This window comes from Salvia splendens, chromosome 4 (genome assembly GCF_004379255.2).
Source record: "Salvia splendens isolate huo1 chromosome 4, SspV2, whole genome shotgun sequence".
In the NCBI taxonomy this organism is placed as follows: Eukaryota; Viridiplantae; Streptophyta; class Magnoliopsida; order Lamiales; family Lamiaceae; genus Salvia; species Salvia splendens.
The window spans coordinates 7,502,842-7,524,635 of NC_056035.1; the positions used below are offsets into that span (position 1 = coordinate 7,502,842).

The 21,794-nt window shown below is 37.9% G+C and overlaps 3 protein-coding genes across 3 annotated transcripts; 2 read left to right on the forward strand and 1 right to left on the reverse strand.

Moving 5' to 3' along the window:
* The first annotated feature begins 4,461 nt into the window (after positions 1 to 4,461).
* Positions 4,462 to 8,051, forward strand: LOC121800043. The gene is made up of 4 exons (XM_042199597.1): positions 4,462 to 7,040; positions 7,138 to 7,290; positions 7,372 to 7,431; positions 7,524 to 8,051. Exons 1-4 carry the CDS (start codon positions 6,975 to 6,977, stop codon positions 7,590 to 7,592), a joined length of 348 nt encoding a protein of 115 aa, XP_042055531.1. The 5' UTR covers positions 4,462 to 6,974; the 3' UTR covers positions 7,593 to 8,051.
* A 2,134-nt stretch (positions 8,052 to 10,185) lies between these two features.
* On the forward strand, positions 10,186 to 13,429 carry LOC121799021 (protein IQ-DOMAIN 25-like). Its single transcript, XM_042198329.1, has 4 exons — positions 10,186 to 10,691; positions 11,943 to 12,134; positions 12,284 to 12,352; positions 12,455 to 13,429. The coding sequence occupies exons 1-4, from the start codon at positions 10,329 to 10,331 to the stop codon at positions 13,160 to 13,162; spliced, it is 1,332 nt and encodes a 443-aa protein (XP_042054263.1). The 5' UTR covers positions 10,186 to 10,328; the 3' UTR covers positions 13,163 to 13,429.
* Positions 13,430 to 16,554: 3,125 nt separating this feature from the next.
* On the reverse strand, positions 16,555 to 17,205 carry LOC121800270 (putative non-specific lipid-transfer protein 14). The gene is made up of 2 exons (XM_042199842.1): positions 16,810 to 17,205; positions 16,555 to 16,725 (listed from the first exon to the last, which is right to left on the reverse strand). Exons 1-2 carry the CDS (start codon positions 17,157 to 17,159, stop codon positions 16,692 to 16,694), a joined length of 384 nt encoding a protein of 127 aa, XP_042055776.1. The 5' UTR covers positions 17,160 to 17,205; the 3' UTR covers positions 16,555 to 16,691.
* Positions 17,206 to 21,794: the final 4,589 nt, after the last annotated feature.

A 21,794-nucleotide genomic window follows, 5' to 3' on the forward strand; every position in this document is an offset into this window, starting at 1 on the left:
CCGCTGCTTCGATCCCTATACCCGGAAAATTACCACCACCATGAACTGTAACTTCTTAGAAACCGAGTACTTCTATCACACCCACCTTAGTAGTCAGGGGGAGAGTAATCCCGATAATTCCGTGGACTATCTAAGTTGGGTTGTGCCACTTCCAAACTCTTCGATTGAGGATCCACCAGAACCAGTTGTCACTACTGCCGAGCATGTCTTGTCCTCGGCCAGTGAGTCATCTCATCCGCCCCTCGATCCTCCTTCACCGATATCCGAGGTAATTACTGATCCGAATCTCTATAGAGTTTCCACTGATCCAATAAGTGCAAAACCATTGGAAGAAGACAATACAGTCGACAGTGACACGGGGAGGTACGTTCTTCCTCCCCGGAGCACACGAGGAGTTCCCCCAAAAAGGTATTCACCTGAGAAAATTGGGAAGAACAGCCGGTACGGAGTGACGAATTTCGTGCAAGGAAATCTAGCAAAAATGGCAAGGGCATTTGAAGCTGCCTTATACGAAGAAGAAGAAGAGATCCCGCAGACAGCCGAGGAAGCAATGAAGCATAAGCACTGGAAGGAGGCTATGCTTACTGAAATGAAGGCACTGATAAGAAACAATACTTGGATCAAGGACAAGCTACCGGAAGGAGGAAGAACTGTTGGGTGTAGATAGGTGTTCACTATCAAAAGGAGGCCAGACGACACTATAGAGAGGTATAAAGCCAGACTTGTGGCAAAAGGATACACCCAGACGTATGGGTCGACTATGCCGAGACGTTTTCACCCGTGGCAAAGATTAATACTGTGAGGGTACTATTCTCGATTGCTACCAACAAGGATTGGCCCCTTCATCAGTTCGATGTAACGAATGCATTTCTGCATGGGGAGCTGCCAAAGCCTGTGTTTATGGATCCCCCCCCCCGGGGGGTTCACGGGTGAGTTTGGAAGTGGAGAGGTGTGTAAGCTGCAGAAGACGCTTTATGGGCTAAAACAGTCCCCGAGAGCGTGGTTTGGGAGGTTCACAGAGGTGATGAAAAAGTATGGATATAAGCAGAGTAACTCTGACCACACACTGTTTATGAAGAAGAGATGAGACAAAATTACATGTTTAATCATATATGTGGATGACATGATACTTACCGGGGATGACACAGACGAGATGGCCGAACTAAGAAAGAATCTATTTAGTGAGTTCGAGATGAAAGACTTGGGACCGTTAAAGTATTTCTTGGGAATAGAAGTTCTGAGATCGAGAAAGGGAATTTTCATCAATCAGAAAAAGTATGTGCTGGATTTGTTAGCCGAAATTGGGATGTTAGATTGTAGACCAGTCGACACTCCAATGATCCAAAATCATGGACTTCAGATGAAGGAAGGGGCAAAGCTGACTGACAGAGGAAAGTACCAACGATTGTTCGGAAGGTTGATCTATCTGTCGCATACAAGACCAGACATAGCTTATGCTGTAGGAGTGGTGAGTCAGTTTATGCACGCACCCCAAGAAGAACACTGGGAGGCAGTTCTACGGATTGTTCGTTACTTAAAGGGGATTGTCAAACACGGACTACTATTTGAGAAACACGGGCACCTACAGATCCATGGATTTACTGATGCTGATTGGGCTGGAAATCCGAATGATAGGAAATCCACCGCGGGATACTTCACGTTTGTGGGAGGAAATCTTGTAACAAGGAGAAGCAAGAAACAAAAGGTAGTGGCACTATCTAGTGCAGAAGCCGAGTTTCGTGGTATTAAGAGTGGACTGACTGAACTATTGTGGCTTCGGAAACTTATGAGGGAGTTGGAGATGTTTTCATCTCAAACTTGCAAGTTATTCTGCGACAATAAGGCTGCGATAAGTATCTCGGAGAATCCGGTTCAACATGATCGTACTAAACATATGGAAGTGGATAGGCATTTTATAAAGGACAATATTGAAGCAAAGATAGTAGAGATGCCTTATGTCAAATCCGAAGACCAGTTGGCGGACATATTGACTAAGGCGGTGAACTCAAAGTCATTTCGAGAAGTATTGTGCAAGTTGAGTATCGGGAATCCCGTTACTTAACTTGAGGGGGAGGGTTGGAGAAGATCTTGGAGGATCACGAAGAATCGGCTCCCAATTACGGAAGATCACGGAAGATGTGCAAGAATATACCCTGCCAAACATAGAAGATACCAATTAATGTAAATTTATTATTTTCCTTGTATAGCTTACCATAGGCCTATATAATAGTACCTTATGTATGACAATTCAATATGAATGAATAAGATCTTTTCCTCTCTACCGATCTCAAACCTAGTTTAACACAATCAAACATATAAAGAAGATGGAGATAGTGAAGTGTGTTTGTGTGGTGGGTATGATGAGTGGAAGCTGGGCACAGCCACAGAGCACGTGCTCCACGGCGCTGTCGACACTGAACGTGTGCACGCCATTTGTGGTGCCAGGCGCAGTGGGCAACCCCAGCTCCATTGACCGTGACTGCTTGTGCAGCACTCTCCTCATCGCCTCTCGCATCCAGTGACGGAACTACATAGGGCCAGCGGGGGCTTGGCCGGCACCAAACCCCGACCCCCGCCTATACAGCCGCCCTCCGCCCTAGAGCAGCCCTGCACTCCAGCTGCTGCGCCGTTCTTCTGAATTGAAAATTGAATTAGAACTAGGGAAGAAGACAACTTTGGGCTTATTAGTTTTGGGCTGAATAATTTATTGTTGGGCTGTTTTTATTTTTGCCATTTTGCCTTTTGGGCTATAATAAAATAATGTAAGTCGTTGACATAATATGCCCAAATCCTCACAAGTCAGAAATTCTTAACGCACGGTTGTCGTCCGCAGGAGATTTTGCAGCTATTCGCTGATTCAGGTAAGAACTATATGTATGTATCATGACTATGTAATTCAGTAATTCACTATTTGAAAGAATTGTAAAAATAATTTACTATCTTATTTGCAGCAATAGCGTAGTGCAGTACGTGATTTTTGATAAGTACTTTGTTTGCCTCAATTCTTATTAATTTAATTGGTCTTTATATTTGAACCACTTGATAGTTTTTTAATTAAATTAGAACTGTATTGTGCAAGTAGTATTGTAGTAGTTAGTGAATTTACTAGCATCTGAATTAATATAAACTACTATTTAACAATAATTAATCTTGTTGTAGTTAGTGAATTTATTAGCATCTGAATTAATATATACTACTATCTTACACTAATTAATCTTATTGTTATTAATTATAGTTATACATCGATATTTTTCCAAAATACAAAGGAATGATTCAACTACAAGTGCTCCAAATGATAGTAGTATTTCAATTCCGAATCCGATTATAAATCAAGAAAGAATTAATGTTGCAAGTGTCGAATCTATCGCGGAAAACATAAATAGTGACCCGACAAGACGAAAACAGACATTACAAAACATGGCGACTCGTCGAAAACTGTTATATCGTAAAAGTTGAACACATGTAAAATTAAATATATTGCTTGATTAATACTTATAAATTGTTTCTCGTGCAACAGCAAACTGACCCTGGGATTTCGATCATCAACAATAATGCTCTACAGATTTCGATCATAGCAATCTCCTTTTATATCCTTTTCTCCTCGTGTAATGTTCGGTCATGCAAGATCCATTGTGATCAGATAACAAATAAACATGGCTTCCTTTTTCCAGGAATAAAACTATTTTATCTTCAGAGTTTGCAGATTCTGTTATTTTCAAAAGTACTACTATCTATTACATGAATTTCCTTATTAACTCCAATTTGAATAGTGAAATAAACGCTCCTTTCTTATAAATGCTACCCCATCTTCTTAACAAAAAATTAATTAAAAAATTTAAGTTCGAATGCTTTCACAATTAACCTAAGATGAGACACCAACAAACTATGATAGCAAAGTTTCATCAATTTTTAACTAGAAACACAGTCGATTCTTAGGAAGTATTGATAGAAAATATTCTACAAGAAAACAACCTATAATTATCAAAGTTTCATCTACCATTTTTTGGTAAGATAATTATGTTTAAACAATAATATTATGCATAAAATAAAATGAAATCTTGTATACAAATTAAAAAAAAAAAAATCGAACGAACGAGCGGGTCAGGGTCGTATACTCGTATCCAAGAGACAGCAACTGACCCAAAAAACATGCACGGTTGGATTTTATTTAGCACTATCGATTGTCACCATTTCCCCAAAACTTTATGAACTTTACTTTCGAATGGTCTTGTGTTTGTCATGAAGGAACCTTCCCCATCTTTTTCAAATATTATTCGATATGTTCAGAAGGAATCTTCAAACTACAACTGTTTAGTGAAAATCCATACTTATTTGGTTGTGTCAAGATGTGTGTTCTCATGATATATGGTTATAGACTGAAAAGTGTAAATTTTATATAGGATTAACATACTAACAAGCGCAGAGCAGAGCAGAATAGAACCCTTTATACACTGCTGGAATTTGATTCATTCGTGGTTTCATTTCAATTAAAAATGACGCAGTTGGTGGCATTATATATTGCACTGTCCAGTATGTACTGCAAATAAATAAATTATCATCATAAGGTTTCATGTCTTTTTTCGTATTCTTGTCAGTTTCCTAATATATCATGTTTGTTGAGAGACAAATCCGGTTCTAGGGAAAGAATACGAGATCTTTAGCTGCCCTGAACTCATTATATTATCTCATTTATTGTTTACTATGATTCAGTCTTTGCTTCCGTTTAATTGATTTCCGTCCTTTTCTATTTGAAGGAACCAGAGGGGAACAGAAGGAAATAAACAGAAAGTCTACTAGGGAGCTTTTTGATTGAAAACAAAATTTGATTGTTCATTCTCGCCTTTTGCAGGGCCATGGATGTAAATGAATGCGAGGAAGTTATGAACCATGATAATGATGCAGATGTTGGCATCTCAAATAATTTGGACTTGAATGTGGATCATGACTGTCCTAGTCCAAAATCATCCAATGTCAATGGGGTTTGTTCTCGTCGTTCTTTGAAACATGATGTACTCAAACTGGGCACTGAGTTTGATTCTGATGAGCAAGCATATAGATTTTACCATACATATGCTGAGTTGGTAGGGTTCAGTGTAAGAAAAGACTGGGTCAATAGGAGCAAGGTCCATGGACGGGTGATGTCAAGAAAGTTTACTTGTTCCAGACAAGGTCACCGAGGGATGTTAATGTGAAGAAACATCGCAAGGAAACAAGAACAGGTTGGTTGGCTTACATGGTAGTAACTCGTCAAACTGATGGAAAATACCTTGTTACTCAATTTGAAGCTCATGAGGATGTGAATCTGACTCAAGCTGAGATGTTACTGGAATCTCTATCAGGTAAGGGGGAATCTACTGAAGTTTCTGAAACTGACTCATTGAAGAACTCCGAGATTCAGTCAAAACTGTCCTTTTAGACGTTTGGTATACGGTTTTGCCCTCCAGAAAAATTCAATGGCCTTCAAATAGATGATGCGATTTTCTTGAGCTCCAAACGAACAAGAGATATGAAGGAAGGAGATGCTGCATGCCTGATGTATTATTTCCAGAGAGCATTTTGTAAACCCTTCATTCTTCTACCAATTACAACTTAACATTGATGATAAGGTTAGCAATATATTTTTTGCCGATGACAATATGATAATGGAATATGGCCATTTTGGGGATGTTGTCTGTCTAGATACGTCGTGCATAAGAAACTAAAGCTTCTGTCCTCTTGTTCAGTTTGTTGGACTAAATAATCATAAGCAAGTCGGCATTTTTGGTGCTGCCTTCTTATATAATGATAGTGTTAATTCCTTCAAGTGGTTTGTTCATACTTTTTTCTTTTTTTGATGGTTAAACGAACATATACTTAAAGACCGTGCCATGGAGGACTCGAACCCGAGACCTTTGGCCTCAGGCATTATTAACCTCTCTACCGCTTGACCAACTCACACACACGGCTTGTTCATACTTTTGTTGAAGCGATGTCTGGTAAGAAACCTAAGTTCATTATGTCAGATCAGGATGCAATGGTTGTTCAAGCTATTCATGCAGTATTACCGGAAACAAGCCACTGCATTTGTGCCTGGCAGATGTATCTGATTGCCCTTAAACATCTTCGCCATGTGGTTAAGGAATATGATTCTTTAGTGATTGATCTTAGAAGTTGTATCTTTGGTCATGACCAAGTGGAAGATTTCATCCAAGCGTGGGACTCTATGTTGGTGAGACATGGCTTGTGTAATAATGCATGGTTGAGATGGATGTATAGAGAGAAGGAGAAATGGGCTGTAGCATATGGTAGAAATACTTTCTTTGTTGAGAGAAATGGCACACACCTAGTGGAGCTTGTGTCTGATAAACTCAGAAGCTGCTTATCGCCGGATATTGATGTTCTTCAGTTTTTTAAACATTTTGAGAATGTAGTCAATGAACAAAGATACAGAGAGCTAGAGTCAACCCTTGACATGGGAAGCCATGCTCCGGTTTTAATGGCTAATGCAATCTTACTCAAGCATCCTAGTGAGACGTATACCCCTAAGGCTTTTGAAGTATTTCAGAGAGAATACGAGAAATGTTTAAATGTCATCATTGATAAGCGTGGTGAGCATGATACAAGAACTGATTACAAAGCCAAAACATATGGAAAGTCATGCTCTAAAAGTCCTTGATTAAAGACTTCTTGGTTGCATATAATTCTTTCGATGGCACTGTTTCTTGCAACTGCATGAAGTTTGAGCATGTTGGGCTTTTGCGAAGCCATGCTCTGAAAGGTCCTCGTGCTTCAGACAACGAATTAGCAGATGTTGGCCTTGATAGAAATGACTTTGAGGATGAGGATGTGGATGTGATTAAAGGAACCACTGGAGCAGAATGTATAGGAGTACCTGATAAAGATCAACTGAATCACTGTGGTGAACAAATCCCTGGTGTGAGTGGCAATCCAAATATCCGTTCAACGGGAACCACTGGGACGGTTCTATCTGTTGCATGTGCTCTTCCCTCGTATATTTCTTCTCTAAATCCAGCACCTTCACTGACTCCCCCCTTACACAGGTATATAGGTTGGATTTTGAAAAACTTCTTGATTGGCTGTTTGTGTCCTTCCTATTAAAACCAGATGTTTTACTGTGTATTTTTATTTGTATTGAAGGGCTTATACACCATTGAATCCATTCATATGGAGCAGAGTATGTATGAAGCATCTAATTTGACCATTAACCCACAATCTAATCCTAACATTTATGAACCTTCCAATATTTACACTAACCAACATTATTCTCCTAGCCATGCTCGATTCCTTCAAGTAAGTACATTTACGCCTGCCATCTATTGCATACTCTTCATAAATGCTTTCAGTAACCTGCTATGTACTTCTGTGATGCAGGACTCATTGATTCATAGCCAGTTTGAGGATCCCATGTCAAATGGTGATCAATTGAAACAGGTAGGTATAGCTGCTAAGACGGCATGGAACTTTTATATCTCATGGGAGTGATGCTTTTTTGACAAGATTCACTTCTCCTGATCCATGTGTAGGTAATGGTTGACAGCCAGCACCTACATCCGTCTTCTTCTTCTTTCAAGCTGCTGGTGTTTAGGATATAAATTGGGAAATTTTTCCTTGGTCCTAGTACATGGTTCAGTATTCCCAACTGATATCGAGTCAGTCTTCCCCGAGTGAGGTAGGGGCCAGGAGATGACATACTGCTAACAGGAGTCAAGACAGCGGAAATGCCTTATTGAGGAGCTTAGCTTGGCTCTGCTCGTCCTGGGTGTAATTAAAGGTTATCTTAATTTTTCCCTATAATTTTTTTTGCATTTGAAAGCCCGAGTTTCTCTGTTTCTGATGATCAAGGGACCGGACTCGATGCTGGTTAATTTATCTGATGGTGTTTTCGGCGGCCCATGTTGTACACCATCAATATGAAAGGATAAAACCAGCTGCGGATGCAGGTGGGGTCGCCGTCCCCGGAGAACCGCCGGAAGACTCCTCTCAACAGCCCCCGACCCCACGGCATCCGGAACTCCGCCCCACGATTCATTTTCCCTTCTTGTTTTTATGTATTTGGCTTAGGTTTGGGATTTTTATTAATTAAAAAAATACAATCTATACTTTTCTTTTTAACAATTTTATCTTTATATAAGTGTTTAAACTTTATTTATAAATAAGAATTCTCGGTTTCTAGTTTATTGATCATCTTTTAATCATGATTTATTACTTTTTAGTTTTATTTTTTAGTAGTTTGTTGATTATCTTTTAATCTTGTTTTATTATATTTTACTTTTATTTTAAACTAGTAGGAGTAGTAACTAATAAAATTTTTATCTAGTTTTAATAAATATAATAATTACTTTTGATCTTTGATTTTAATTACTTTTCATTTAGATTAATGGATACATTTCTTTTATAAAGATTTTGCGCTTTCGTATATTCTTCTAGTACTAATGTTGAACACGAACAACGACTAAAAGATATATTCGTAGCTATTTCCGATGAAATAACTTTAAGTTAGCTTCAAAACATGAATACTCGTAGAAGTCAATTATCGCGCTTAATATAAAATAGATATATTTCATTTGCAATGTATTTTATTAATATTTTATATATTTAAATATTACTCCTTATCTGACCCCACCATTTTTAATTTATGGATCAGCCATTGGATAAAACTATTCAGAAATGCAATTCACAGTTGTGCAAATTGATGACTGTGTCAAGTAAGTGTACGTAGTAAATAAATCCTGAGCTTAGAGAGTTGGTGTAGAGTTATTGTATATCAACTCGGCCCACTTCAATCATCTGAGGTTGTGATGGTGGAATCTATGATTTTCAATTTGTTGTTGCATAACATGGGGAGTAGATGTTTGTGTTTGTTGTGTGTTGAAGCCTTGAAGGAGATTTGGTTAGGTGGTGCAGTAATGTGTGATTTCACTTTCATAAGTAGGGGTGGGGGTGGGGGTGGGGGGGCCTATGGGTTACTTACTAGGACTAGTTAGTGGCTCTTGTTAGCTTTACCCATCTTTGGGTCTTGTGTGCCCATTACCTTTCTTTTATTACTGTGGATGAGACGAGTGGGAAATTGGAATCATTTTTAACACCAAAATATATTACCTAATTCTTAACGTGTGAAATTGTTTTCATAATCATCCCATTTATTTGTTCCAATCATCATCACTCTTGGTACTTCTTCAAGTGCAAGATTTTTGCCAACCAAACTAATTATGGGATTTCTTCGCCAATTGTTTTGAAAAACACCTCTTTTCTTTTTTAAAATTGACATATCAAGCCCTTTTGCAAGTACCAGTTTGTTCGTTCAAAAGAATGAAACACCTAAAACCTCGCTCTCAAATAAAATCAATTAATAAATACTACTACAAACTAAAGCCTCACGCCGGCTAATTCGGTTTATCATAAAGACTTGAGCAAGAAACTAAAGTTAGTACTTTGACACATAAAAATAATTTTATTTTTTAAGAGCAAAGATAACACGTCTGTAAAGTGTACTTCAAAAAAAATACTAGGAGTACTAGAAAACAATAGTTTACGCACTTTGTGTAAATAAAAGAGATATACTATTTTATTTTATTTTATTTTTAAATCTTTAATCTTTCCGGCTCATGACCAGATAATCTTAAGATATGAGGATTATAAAGTATTGTGTCCAAAAGTTCGAAACTAAAATCATGAAATGATATTGGGAGCACTTCATTTTCATATAAAGTTTTATGCGAATACGATTCAAATTCACTCGGCTAGAGTAAAGTAATATTTTAGTTTGTAGTAAAATTCTGTTTTGAGTCTCACATTTTTAAATTATTCAAAATTGTGTCCTTAACTTAGTTATAACATTAACTTGCACTTTGACTTGCACCAAAACTTTAGCACTTTCATATCGATTTATTAAATCCTTGCATTAAAACTTGGTCCATGTATAAAACTTGCTGATCTCTATACCAAGAACCGAGAAAAATTAATGCATGTAGCAGTGGGAGAAGTTATCGTTCACTATCAATTCATAGAGCTAAAAAAATTTCATCTCCTTAGTTAAAAGAGTCAAAATTAAAATGAGTTCTCACTGGACTTTTTTACCTACAAAAAGTTCAACTTTCAAGTTATTTTTTCAATAAAAAAACACTTTAAATTTTCATATTAACACCACAGCACCAGCATCGTGCGTGATGATCACTCTCTCCCTCTCTGTCAAAAAGTTTAAACCTTCCCCACTTCATTAAATACCACCGATTGATCTTCTCATCCAAATTCCTATGCCCTCTCCACCAAAATGCTCTCCGCATCTCAACCTCAATCCATCTCTTCATCTCCAATTCCTATAATGCGCCATGGGTAAGGCTGCTAGGTGGTTCCGTTCGCTTTTCACCTCCAAAAAGCCCCCGGCGAAGGGAAACAAGAAGAATAAGTGGAATCCCTCCGATTCCCTCGATGCTTCCCTCAACTTCAAGAATTACGCCGAGGACCCCATGGCCAGTCCCTACATTGACGGAATAGACGCCAACAAGCATGCAATAGCGGTGGCCGCTGCCACGGCGGCTGTCGCCGAGGCGGCGCTGGCTGCAGCCCAGGCCGCCGCTCAGGTGGTTCGGTTGACCAGCGGCAGTGGGAGTGGGAGAACTGCACCAAACATTGCTGATCGGAGGTCTGTATTGGCCGCAGTCAAGATTCAGTCTGCTTTCCGAGCTTATTTGGTTCGTAATTTTGCTTTTTTTTTCACCTCTAACTATAAAAATTGTGTCTTTTACTCAATTTATGTTTCTGGTATTCTCTTTTAGTTAAAAAAGTGCGTGATTTGTTTGATTATGGAAATGAATCCGAAGAGGGTGGAAGCAATAACTGAGTTGTGGTTGTGGACTTCAATTTGTGGCCAGGAAGTTTGGGGGGATGGGAGTCCCTCTTCCGTTTCTTGGATTATGTGATGCAGTCTTTGTCATACGAGTATATATTTTGTGGGGAATGACAGCAAATCATATACCACTAGTTCGATTCACACATGCTGACAACATGCACCATATTAGTAGATGCTCTTCGACTTTCACCTCTAATAAACAAATACGGTATGTGATTTTGGGGGAAGTACTAGTTGATGTTATAGGTCATCAAGTAAAGGAGTGGTAGAGAAAAAGAGGGACTCAATTCCACCAAGCTAGTGGCCGTGACATTTCACAATCGCCAACAATTAGTTCCTTTGTCTTCTAACACAGATGTTGCAGCAATTCTGAGCTGTGATGAATATTTCCGTTTTTCTTTTGGGAGTTTTCGATGCCTGTTATTGTCTGTGGTTTATCCTTTGGTAATGGAATAGGGGCTTCTGTGTTTTACTTTGATGGTGAAGTTTGTAAATGTCCTTTTATTTGGCCAGTATGAGACATGAAGGCATAGTTTTTAGGATAACTTCCATGTGATGCATAACATGTGAAGTTGAACTTTTTCTGTGCACAGGCGAAACAACTTTACAGTTTTGGTAGCATTCTTTAGGCTTACCAGTTAACGACCCACTATTTTGAATCACAAGTTTTCTTACCTTTGTGCGTGTAAAACAGTGGCGAGTGAGACTTAGATGTCATTAGTGACCAATTTTAAGTTGAATGACGCAACAATGGACGATCACCTGATCTAAACAGTTGCTGCTGCTTATTGAATTGACTAAGACTGTTTACTAGATACATCTCAAGAATCTTGTAATGAAAATCTTAAGACTTTCTTGTAAGGACCTGGTGATAAGCTTGATATACAGTTCTAGGAATCCCGTTGCAGAGCAAGCGAGAAACTCCTGAAAATACTTGATTCATAAGCGTTTGGCTTAACTCTGTTGCTCTTTTGTGGCTACTATCTTTTTAAGCATCTATAAGGTCAATTCTTGTTAGTTGTTACAAATTATTTATGTCATATTTGTCGTGTGACAAAGCAAAGATGGTATGATGTCTAATGCGTGTTTGTAGGCTAAGAGAGCGTTGAAGGCCCTTAAGGGATTAGTAAAGCTTCAAGCCCTGGTGAGAGGGCACATTGTGAGAAAGCAAAGCACAGATATGCTCTACCGCATGCAAACAATGGCCAAGATCCAGGCTCGAGCCTCTGCACATCGATCTTACACAGATGCCAGAATTAACTTCTTCAGTAGTTCTAGTCATACAGTGAGTCTACTTTTCAGTGCTTAAGTAGGGACATGTTTTGTTCAGTTCAAGAATTAGTGAGTTGCAAAAGACATCTGCTTTAATGAACTTCTATGACTCGGAGTGTGCTGTTCATTAACATTCTGTTCTTGTGTTCAAAATACTTGCAGGGCGTGGGAAGCATTGGAAAAAACGCAGAGATGTCAAATACTTTGAAACATGGTGGATCTCTTATTAAGGTAGTTTACTGATGATAATCCCGATTCTACTTACTCACGATATTAAAGAAATCAAGCAAAGAACATTCGTTTATTGTGCCTTGTGGCTTACTGAAAATGCAGCAACAGCATTCAAGATCACATATTGGAAACAACGTCAACAAAGAGAAGCCACATCAAGCTTCAAGATGGTTAAATCACTGGATGGAACAAAACGCGCGGAACAACCTTCATGATGAGGCCTCCCTAGAGAGTGGGAATGCTGATGATGAGAGAAATGACAAGATACTGGAGATAGATACATGGAAGCCTCGCCAGAAAACCGGTGGTGACAACAGAGCAATTCCTAACTCCCACAATTTCTCAGCATGGAAGAATAATGACTTAGGACATGACTATTCAAAGAGAGTTTTCTCAAAGCTTCAAAAACCGAATCCTAGCATATCATCCGAGGAAGCAAGGACTGCTGACAACAGCCCAAGAGTACACTCAGCTTCGTCCAGACGAACCAGCAACCTAAGGGGCCCATTCACTCCTGCGCGGAGCGAGTGCTCAAGAAGTGTTTTTGGTGATTATCTTAGCCACCCCAGTTACATGGCAAATACCGAGTCATCTCGTGCTAAAGTCAGGTCTCATAGCGCGCCCAAGCAGAGAACAACAAAGCAGGAGGAGCTCGCCTTGAACGCTACACATGGCTGTGATCCTTGGAATATGGACACTATCTCAGAAAGGGGATCTGCATTTAGCAACACATATATGTACTCTGGTCTTTTAAAGAGGCCGGGGACCCCCAGAAACAATGCTGGCTACAGTAGTAGGGCCTACAGATAAATTTCTTTGCCATGATTTTTGTCTGAGCTACATCATAAAAGTCTGTGTGTGCAGAAGATTCACGTATTGTAAGGCATGAAAATTGTTGGTAGAACTTATGGTAAGAACTAAGGAGTAGTTTGGAGAAAAGAGCTCATGATTTTCTTGTTTCTTGAAGTTGGCTTCGTAAGTGTGTTTTGTTTGTGATCAGAAATTGTTTGTAAGAATAGATTGAGCTCGTGTTTATTTCCAACCATAATAAACAATATTGCACATATTTGATTTGTATTTTGTGCTGTTGTTTATAACATACTATTGTAGAAGATTGATAATTTGCTGTATTATGATTTGTGATTTGATGAATGTTCTCACTTCTCTCTTAGACCATCCACAATGCCGCCCAGCCGACCGCCGGCGCTGGGCGGTTCGCTGGGCGGTCTATTGCAGTCGCCCAGCGGGCGAATGGAGAGAGAAACCGCGCAGCGCTGGGCGGTCCGCTCGACGCTATTGCAGCGCCCGGATCGCCCAGCGCACCGCCTAGCGCGAAATTTAATTTTTTTTTTTCCGAAACACTATATATACGCGCTTTGCTCGTCATTTTCATTCGCACCACTTGTTTTAACGAGTACTCTCTCTATCTTAATCTCTGTACAAGATCAACAAGGGAAATAGATCTCAACAACGAGCCTAGTTCCGGGAGTAGCGGGTCACAAACTCCGTCGATCCCCGTGGGAAGTGGATGGGGTCAGATGCCCGGGTAATACAACATGTACCAGTGGCAGCAGATGTATTCCGGGATGCCAACGGGGGGGAGTCCGCCGGGGGGTTTCCGGCGGTACCGGGGTGGGCACCACCGGGATGGGCACCCGGGATGCAGATGATGCCCGGGGGGGTACCGCCGACACAGGGGACTCCGGGGGTAGTACCGGCTACACAGTGGACTTATGGGGGGTCCCCGGCGACGGCGGGGGATGTCTATCGCCCCAGTTTAGATTTTTCGACTGGTTCATCGCACACATCGACCCAAACGCCCTTGGGGTTTGATAGTTTCTCCTTAGATGACTTGGTGTTTGATACTCCGGGAGCTCCGGAAACTCTCGTTGAAGGGGGAGGGGCAGAGCGGGTGCGTGGCGCCCCCGCGAAGAAGGGCAAGAAGAAGGTCGGCGAGTCGTCGCAGCCGGGTGAGGAGGAGGTACGGAGGAGGTGGACGGACGAGGAGAACGTCGCGCTCTGCAAGGCGTGGTGAGTGTTTGCGACGATCCTCTCGTTTCGAACGAGCAGAGGATCGTCAACATGTGGGGCAAGATAGCAGCAGCCTACATGAGATTTTGCCCGGAGGGGAGGCCACGCAACGGGGAGGATTGCCGGAAGGCCTGGAACCGAATCAGGAGTGCGGTCTCCCGATTTTCGGGTTTGTACACCAACGCACTCCGCATGATGAGCAGTGGCCAAACGGAGGAGGACTGCAGGAGAATAGCTGAGAAAGCCTTCCCACTGAAGGGGGTATACAAGACTTCACCTACTGGAACTGCTATCTTGTGCTAAACGAGTCCGAGAAGTTCCGAGTAGGTGTCGACTCTGGCTGGCCGAAGAAGCAACGACTGAGCTACACCGACGATTTCAGCGGCAGCAGCGGTGGTTCCCACGACCTCCCCGAGACGACACAGGAGTTCCCCACGCCGCGTTCGGTCGGTGGCCGACCTCGCCAGATAGGGCGCAAGCGCGCTCAGCGGGAGGCGAGGGGGAACGTCGGGGCTTCCCAGGAGGTCCAGTCGGCATCCCCCCTTGGCCAATCCACCGAAGATCTCAAATTCTTCGCTCGCGCCCAAACGCGCGCTCAGTTGATCAAGACGATGGCCGAATGGCGGGTGGCGACGGATCCCGTGGAGAAGAGCGTGCTTCAAACCTTGCTCATGAGCCTGCAGGACGAGTTGGAGGCGGCACGGAGGGAGACCGGCGGCGGCGGCGGCGGCGACAGCGACGGAGGCGGCGACGACGGAGACGAGGAGTGAATTGGCACTCCTTTTTAGTATTGTATTTTTTTTAAATTAATGTATTTTTTTAAATTATTGTACTTTTTAAAATTTTAATATTATTATTAAACTTTTCCCGTATATGTCTCGTAAATTAAATTTCGTATATTGTGTGATTGTTAATTATTTCATTTTGTATATATTTGTTAATAGTGATGTGGATATTATGTGGCTAGGCTATGGCTGGGCTATTTGCTTGTTTTGATGATATGACAGGAGGATTTTTAGTGCTGATGATGTGGCAGTGGCTAGGCTATGGCTGAGCTATTGCTGGGCTATTCCTATTGGGGATGGTCTTACTCTCTCAATTGGCATGCTACAAAAGCTAGTGAAGTTGGACAAGGATTTCAAAATTAAATATTTAAAACAAAATGAAGTAAGTCACAAAGGCTGTGACCACTTGGATTACTAATTACTTCAATCACACAAAATTTCACTTTTGACTTGAGTAACAATCCATGATGATTTCAATGACAATTATAACAATAAGTTAAAACATGATAATACATACCCCACAAATAGATAGTAAATCTGAATTCAAAATTCCATCAAATTGTTTTGGACACTGCGAGTTTTTTCTTGAAATTTACCGTGCCTATTTAGGGGGTCGTTGGAAAAATTCACTCTATACAATGAAATCCCATTTTCTAGTTTTTATATAGAATACAATTCAAATCTCCCATCTATTTTCCTCCATTAAACAACAATTGCTAAAAAAGCATGGAACCAAATTTCAAAATGACAAGACGTTCATTCCTTTGTCTTTTTTTTTTTTACTTTTTTTAAAGGGTTGAGATTTGTCATTTCTTGAAAGTGAGTCTTGAATTATTAGCTCACGGGATGTTTTTTTAAATTCTGTCACATGCTCATAAGCCATAAGGTGAAATACTCAAATAAATAAGGAGTATCTATTACGTCTGTGTTACTATTTACAGTTACACTCTCTCAGATTCATCTTTCTTATGAATTACTCTAATGAAATCTACAACGCATGATTGTTGAAATTATAAACTTAATAGCAAAATATACACTCTGTTTTTATAACGAATTTTAACTTATAAGTAAATTTCCCACAAACTTATAATTTATTATAGTAAATTTCCCACGATTAAATTTTCCAGCAAATTTAAGAGTGTATTTTGAAGTTTGTATTTTTTTTGTAATACATTATAAGTTCGTTATATGAACTACCGACGGTCATAAAGCAGACATCCCGGTACACCACGTATTGAATTTTTTGGAAAACTGACCACAAATTAAAAGTTAATGTATTTTATGACCATATTTAAAGTTTATGATAAAAACGTTAATTGATCAAAAATTGGTAGTATATTTGTTGGCTTTTAGCCCAAATTAGAAAATCTTTCAAATACATTCGAATTCAAGTTACTTAGCCCATTTTATTTCAATACTCCACTAAAAATTGAAAACTCGATACATTGTTCCATTTTTTGAAATAAGAAAAAAACCAGAAAACATATTTGCAGTTTCCCTGCGTCCATCCACGGCATTGCCCATCACCTTCCTTCAAGCTCAGCATATTGGTCGATGCTACACAAAATTGAATTTAATTACACACACATACTACTCCATTAATTAACAGCGAATCCAGATCGAGATCGAGAGAGAGAGTACTATTCGCAGTCGGTATTAGGATCAATGGTGAATCCGAGAGAAACACCGCAGAAGCCAGGCAAGGTGGCGATTGCGGTGGCGTTAGGGTTGTTTTGGGTAATCAAGTCCATCAAGCAGCGGCAGACGCTGCGGCGGTTGTCGGCTGAGTCAGCGACGTTGTTGAGGGTGGTCATGGCCATACAGCAGGGGGATCCGGGCATCGGATCGGGCGTCCCGTCTTTCACGAAGCTCGAGCACGACGACACCAACGCCGTCACTGTGCTGCAGTCCGTCGACGAATCCGCCGGAATTGCCGATAGCACTACTATCACCGTCATTCCCACTGCCACGTGCCTAATTAATTGCTTCATCTCTTCACCCTTGTTTTGGATTACTGGAATTGCTTTGCATTATATTTGGTGGATTCGTTTAGTCGGTGCACAATGTGAGTTGTGTGCTACATTTTCAATTTGCATGACTAGGGTTGGAACGGTACGGTATACCGCGCCGAAATGGCCATACCGCATACCGTACCGAAAAGTGCGGTATGACCAAAATGCATACATTTACCGTACCGTTTTTTTCGGTATACCGCATACCGGTATACCGAAAAGTCGGTATACCAAAATTCCGATACCGATACCTTACCGACATTTCGGTATACCGTACCGTGATTTCGGTATACCGCAATATGCGGTATACCGAAATCACGGTACGTTATACCGAATACCGAATTCCTCCCCAATTATGTATTATGTTTAATAAAATTATATAATAATATATTTTATATTATGTATTATGTTTAATAAAAGTATATAATAATATATTTTATAAAGATAATGACAATCATTTCTGAATTCGGGCTTTACATATTTACAATAGAATATATTGAAGGCGAATATTCAAATTTTTATTTATGAAAAAAAACATTTAATCCCTATATTTTAAACATATATTTTTTCTTATAGAATGGAGTTCTATATTTTAGCTCAGTAGCTAGTGTTGAATGGTTAGATTTGTGTTCTTATTGTGGAATGATTTAATACATGAGATGAGAGTGATATTGACATTGATTAATTCGTTCTTAAACACTATGGATAATCTGATTAAATGATACTTTTGTTTCATAATGATAGTTTTAGATTTTTGGATGATAAAATGATACTTTTGCATCATAAAATGATAGTTTGAGGGGATAAAATGATAGTTTCAAATGATAAAATGATACTTTTGTTCCATAATGATAGTTTTAGAATTTTGGATGATAAAATGATACTTTTGCATCATAAAATGATAGTTTGAGGGGGACAAAATGATAGTTTCAAATGATAAAATGATACTTTTGCATGATAAATTGATTGTTTGAGTTATTTGGTTGGATAAAATGATATTTTTACATCATAAAATGATAGTTTGAGGGGACAAAATGATAGTTTCAAATGATAAAATGATATTTTTGTTTTATAATGATAGTTTTAGTTCTTTGGATGATAAAATGATACTTTTGCATCATAAAATGATAGTTTGAGAGGATAAAATGATAGTTTCAAATGATAAAATGATACTTTTGTTTCATAATGATAGTTAGATTTTTGGATGATAAAATGATACTTTTGCATCATAAAATGATAGTTTGAGGGGATAAAATGATAGTTTCAAATGATAAAATGATACTTTTGTTTCATAATGATAGTTTTAGAATTTTGGATGATAAAATAATACTTTTGCATCATAAAATGATAGTTTGAGGGGAAAAAATGATAGTTTCAAATGATAAAATGATACTTTTGCATGATAAATTGATTGTTTGAGTTCTTTGGTTGGATAAAATGATACTTTTGCATCATAAAATGATAGTTTGAGAGGACAAAATGATAGTTTCAAATGATAAAATGATATTTTTGTTTCATAATGATAGTTTTAGTTCTTTGGATTATAATATGATACTTTTGCATCATAAAATGATAGTTTGAGGGGATAAAATGATAGTTTCAAATGATAAAATGATACTTTTGTTTTATAATGATAGTTTTAGATTTTTGGATGATAATATGATACTTTTGCATCATAAAATGTTAGTTTGAGGGGATAAAATGATAGTTTCAAATGATAAAATGATACTTTTGTTTTATAATGATAGTTTTAGATTTTTGGATGATAAAATGATACTTTTGCATCATAAAATGATAGTTTAACGGGATAAAATGATAGTTTCAAATGATAAAATGATATTTTTGTTTCATAATGATACTTTTAGTTCTTTGGATGATAATATGATACTTTTGCATCATAAAATGATAGTTTGAGGGGATAAAATGATAGTTTCAAATGATAAAATGATACTTTTGTTTCATAATGATAGTTTTAGAATTTTGGATGATAAAATAATACTTTTGCATCAAAAAATGATAGTTTCAAATGATAAAATGATACTTTTGCATGATAAATTGATTGTTTGAGTTCTTTGGTTGGATAAAATGATACTTTTGCATCATAAATTGATAGTATGAGGGGACAAAATGATAGTTTCAAATGATAAAATGATATTTTTGTTTCATAATGATAGTTTTAGTTCTTTGGATGATAATATGATACTTTTGCATCATAAAATGATAGTTTGAGGGGATAAAATGATAGTTTCAAATGATAAAATGATACTTTTATTTTATAATGATAGTTTTAGATTTTTGGATGATAAAATGATACTTTTGCATCATAAAATGAATCTTTGACGGGATAAAATGATAGTTTCAAATGATAAAATGATACTTTTGTTTAATAATGATAGTTTTAGATTTTTGGATGATAAAATGATACTTTTGCATCATAAAATGTTACTTTGACGGGATAAAATGATAGTTTCAAATGATAAAATGATACTTTTGTACAACTTACTGTATTAAACAAATCGAGTTATTAAGAAAAATAATTACTACTATTCGATAATCTATATAGCGCGCGTATGACTAAAGAATGAGTAATCACCCACGTCAGCAGATTAACTCTTAATCCTAATTTCTCGATTAAAGAAAAATCCAAATAAAAATTAAAAACCCAGGTATATATCTGCGGTATATACCGTATTTGCGGTATACCGCATCATACCGAACCATACCACAATTGCGGTATATACTGCAAATTTACGGTATATACCGCAATTGCGGTATGGTGCGGTATGATGCGGTATACCATGGTATATGCAAACTGCATACCTTTACCGTACCTAAAACTGTCGGTACGGTATGCAACCGTACCGAAAAGTACGGTATACCGAAAATTCGGTATTTTCGATATTTTTTCGGTACGGTAAGTGCGGTATTTCGTTATACTTTCCCAGCCCTATGCATGACTGTTAATCATTCTATACATAACTCCATTTTAAATTTCAGATAAAGAAGAGAGAAAATGGTTGAAATATTGTTAGTATAAAATACTCCTATAACTAAAGTCGTTAAAATAAACTAATCATAATTAATAGACAGACTAATATAACCACTTAAAGATTAGATAAGTCATGCAATATTTTGGTTGATTTAGTAACATCATGTTAGATTAAAGTAATCACGTTATATTTTGATTATGTGGCTCCTCCAGTGGCGTGGGGCCGGGGGGCCCAGGTCCCCCCATCAATTTCTCTATTAAGTATTATTATATATGCAAATAAAAACTAACATGTGTATTCAGTAGCTTGGTTGGTGGGATATATAGTCTGCTATCCAATATGTCCCGTCTTCAATTTCCGTGTTGTGACGTTTTTTTATCCATTTCTTTTTTCTATAAGACTACAGCTCTTTTGTTCTTCTTTTTATCTTTCAACTTATAAAACTTTGTTATTTTTCTTTCTGTTTATACGTGAATATTTTTGTTTTGCTTAACATAATTTTTATTTGTTCTCTTTTACACTAATTATGCCAATTTTAATTCTTTGTCACTTCGTAATTTTTCTTCCATCATTATACTTATAATAAAAAAATTGAAAATAATTATTGTATTCTAGTATTTGTTAATAATTTATATTTTTGTTGATGTTTTCTATTGTGACATTTAAACATCATAAAAAATTTGTTTCTATCCATTATAGTATAATATATATGTAAAAATTAAAAATATTGATTATTTCGAACTTCTGACGTCAGGAACATAAAAAAATCCTATAAATATTAACGATAATTTGGGCCCCATTTTAAAATTTCTGGCTTTGCCACCGTGTGGCTCATTAAGTTAAGCCAAACCGGCCACCGGCCATCAACTAAAAACTCCTCCCAGTAGTTTGGGGAAGATTAATTATGATTGGACTGTTGAGAAACCTTGATTTATAATGTTCAATTGATTAATGTATCCTTTCTATGAATAAAAGGTTTGATTATGGCTTCCTTCTGAAAAAATTAGGTTACTTTTGTTGTATATTAATATTGATCTCATTGTACATAATTCCTATTTATAATAACTAAGGTTCGACCTTCTAAGTATCTTGGGAAAGAACCAACAAAGAGAAACGGAGCTTATAATTATGCTCAAATCGAAATACTTGAATTAAAATAGTTCAAAAAGAAATAACGTAAAATATTTAAAATAACTAAGTCAACGCGAGACATGGTCTTGGTATCTGTCGGGTTTCCGGGTATTCGCGTTTGGGTCGGTCCTTCGTCTTCCTTGTCTCTCTTTCGGTGGTCCCGTCTCCTTGTTCACCTCCAAGTCTTTGTCCCTTCCCTCGTGTGCCACATCGGTGGATAAAGTTGCCTCCTTACTCGTATCAGTTTCCTTTGTGTAAAAAAAGGTCTGATTAAGTTTCTATTAGAGAAAAAAGGTTTATATAATAAGGTTTTGACGTCCAACTTCAAATTTTAATCCAAATTTAAAATTATAAATTTTCTGAAGATTTAGTGATAGTTTAAAATGAATGGACAAAATTGAATAATCATTATTAGTGATATTGAAAATGTAGATTTCCAACTTGTAGCTTTTGTGATATTATAAGTTTAAATAAATCATTATATGGGAAAATG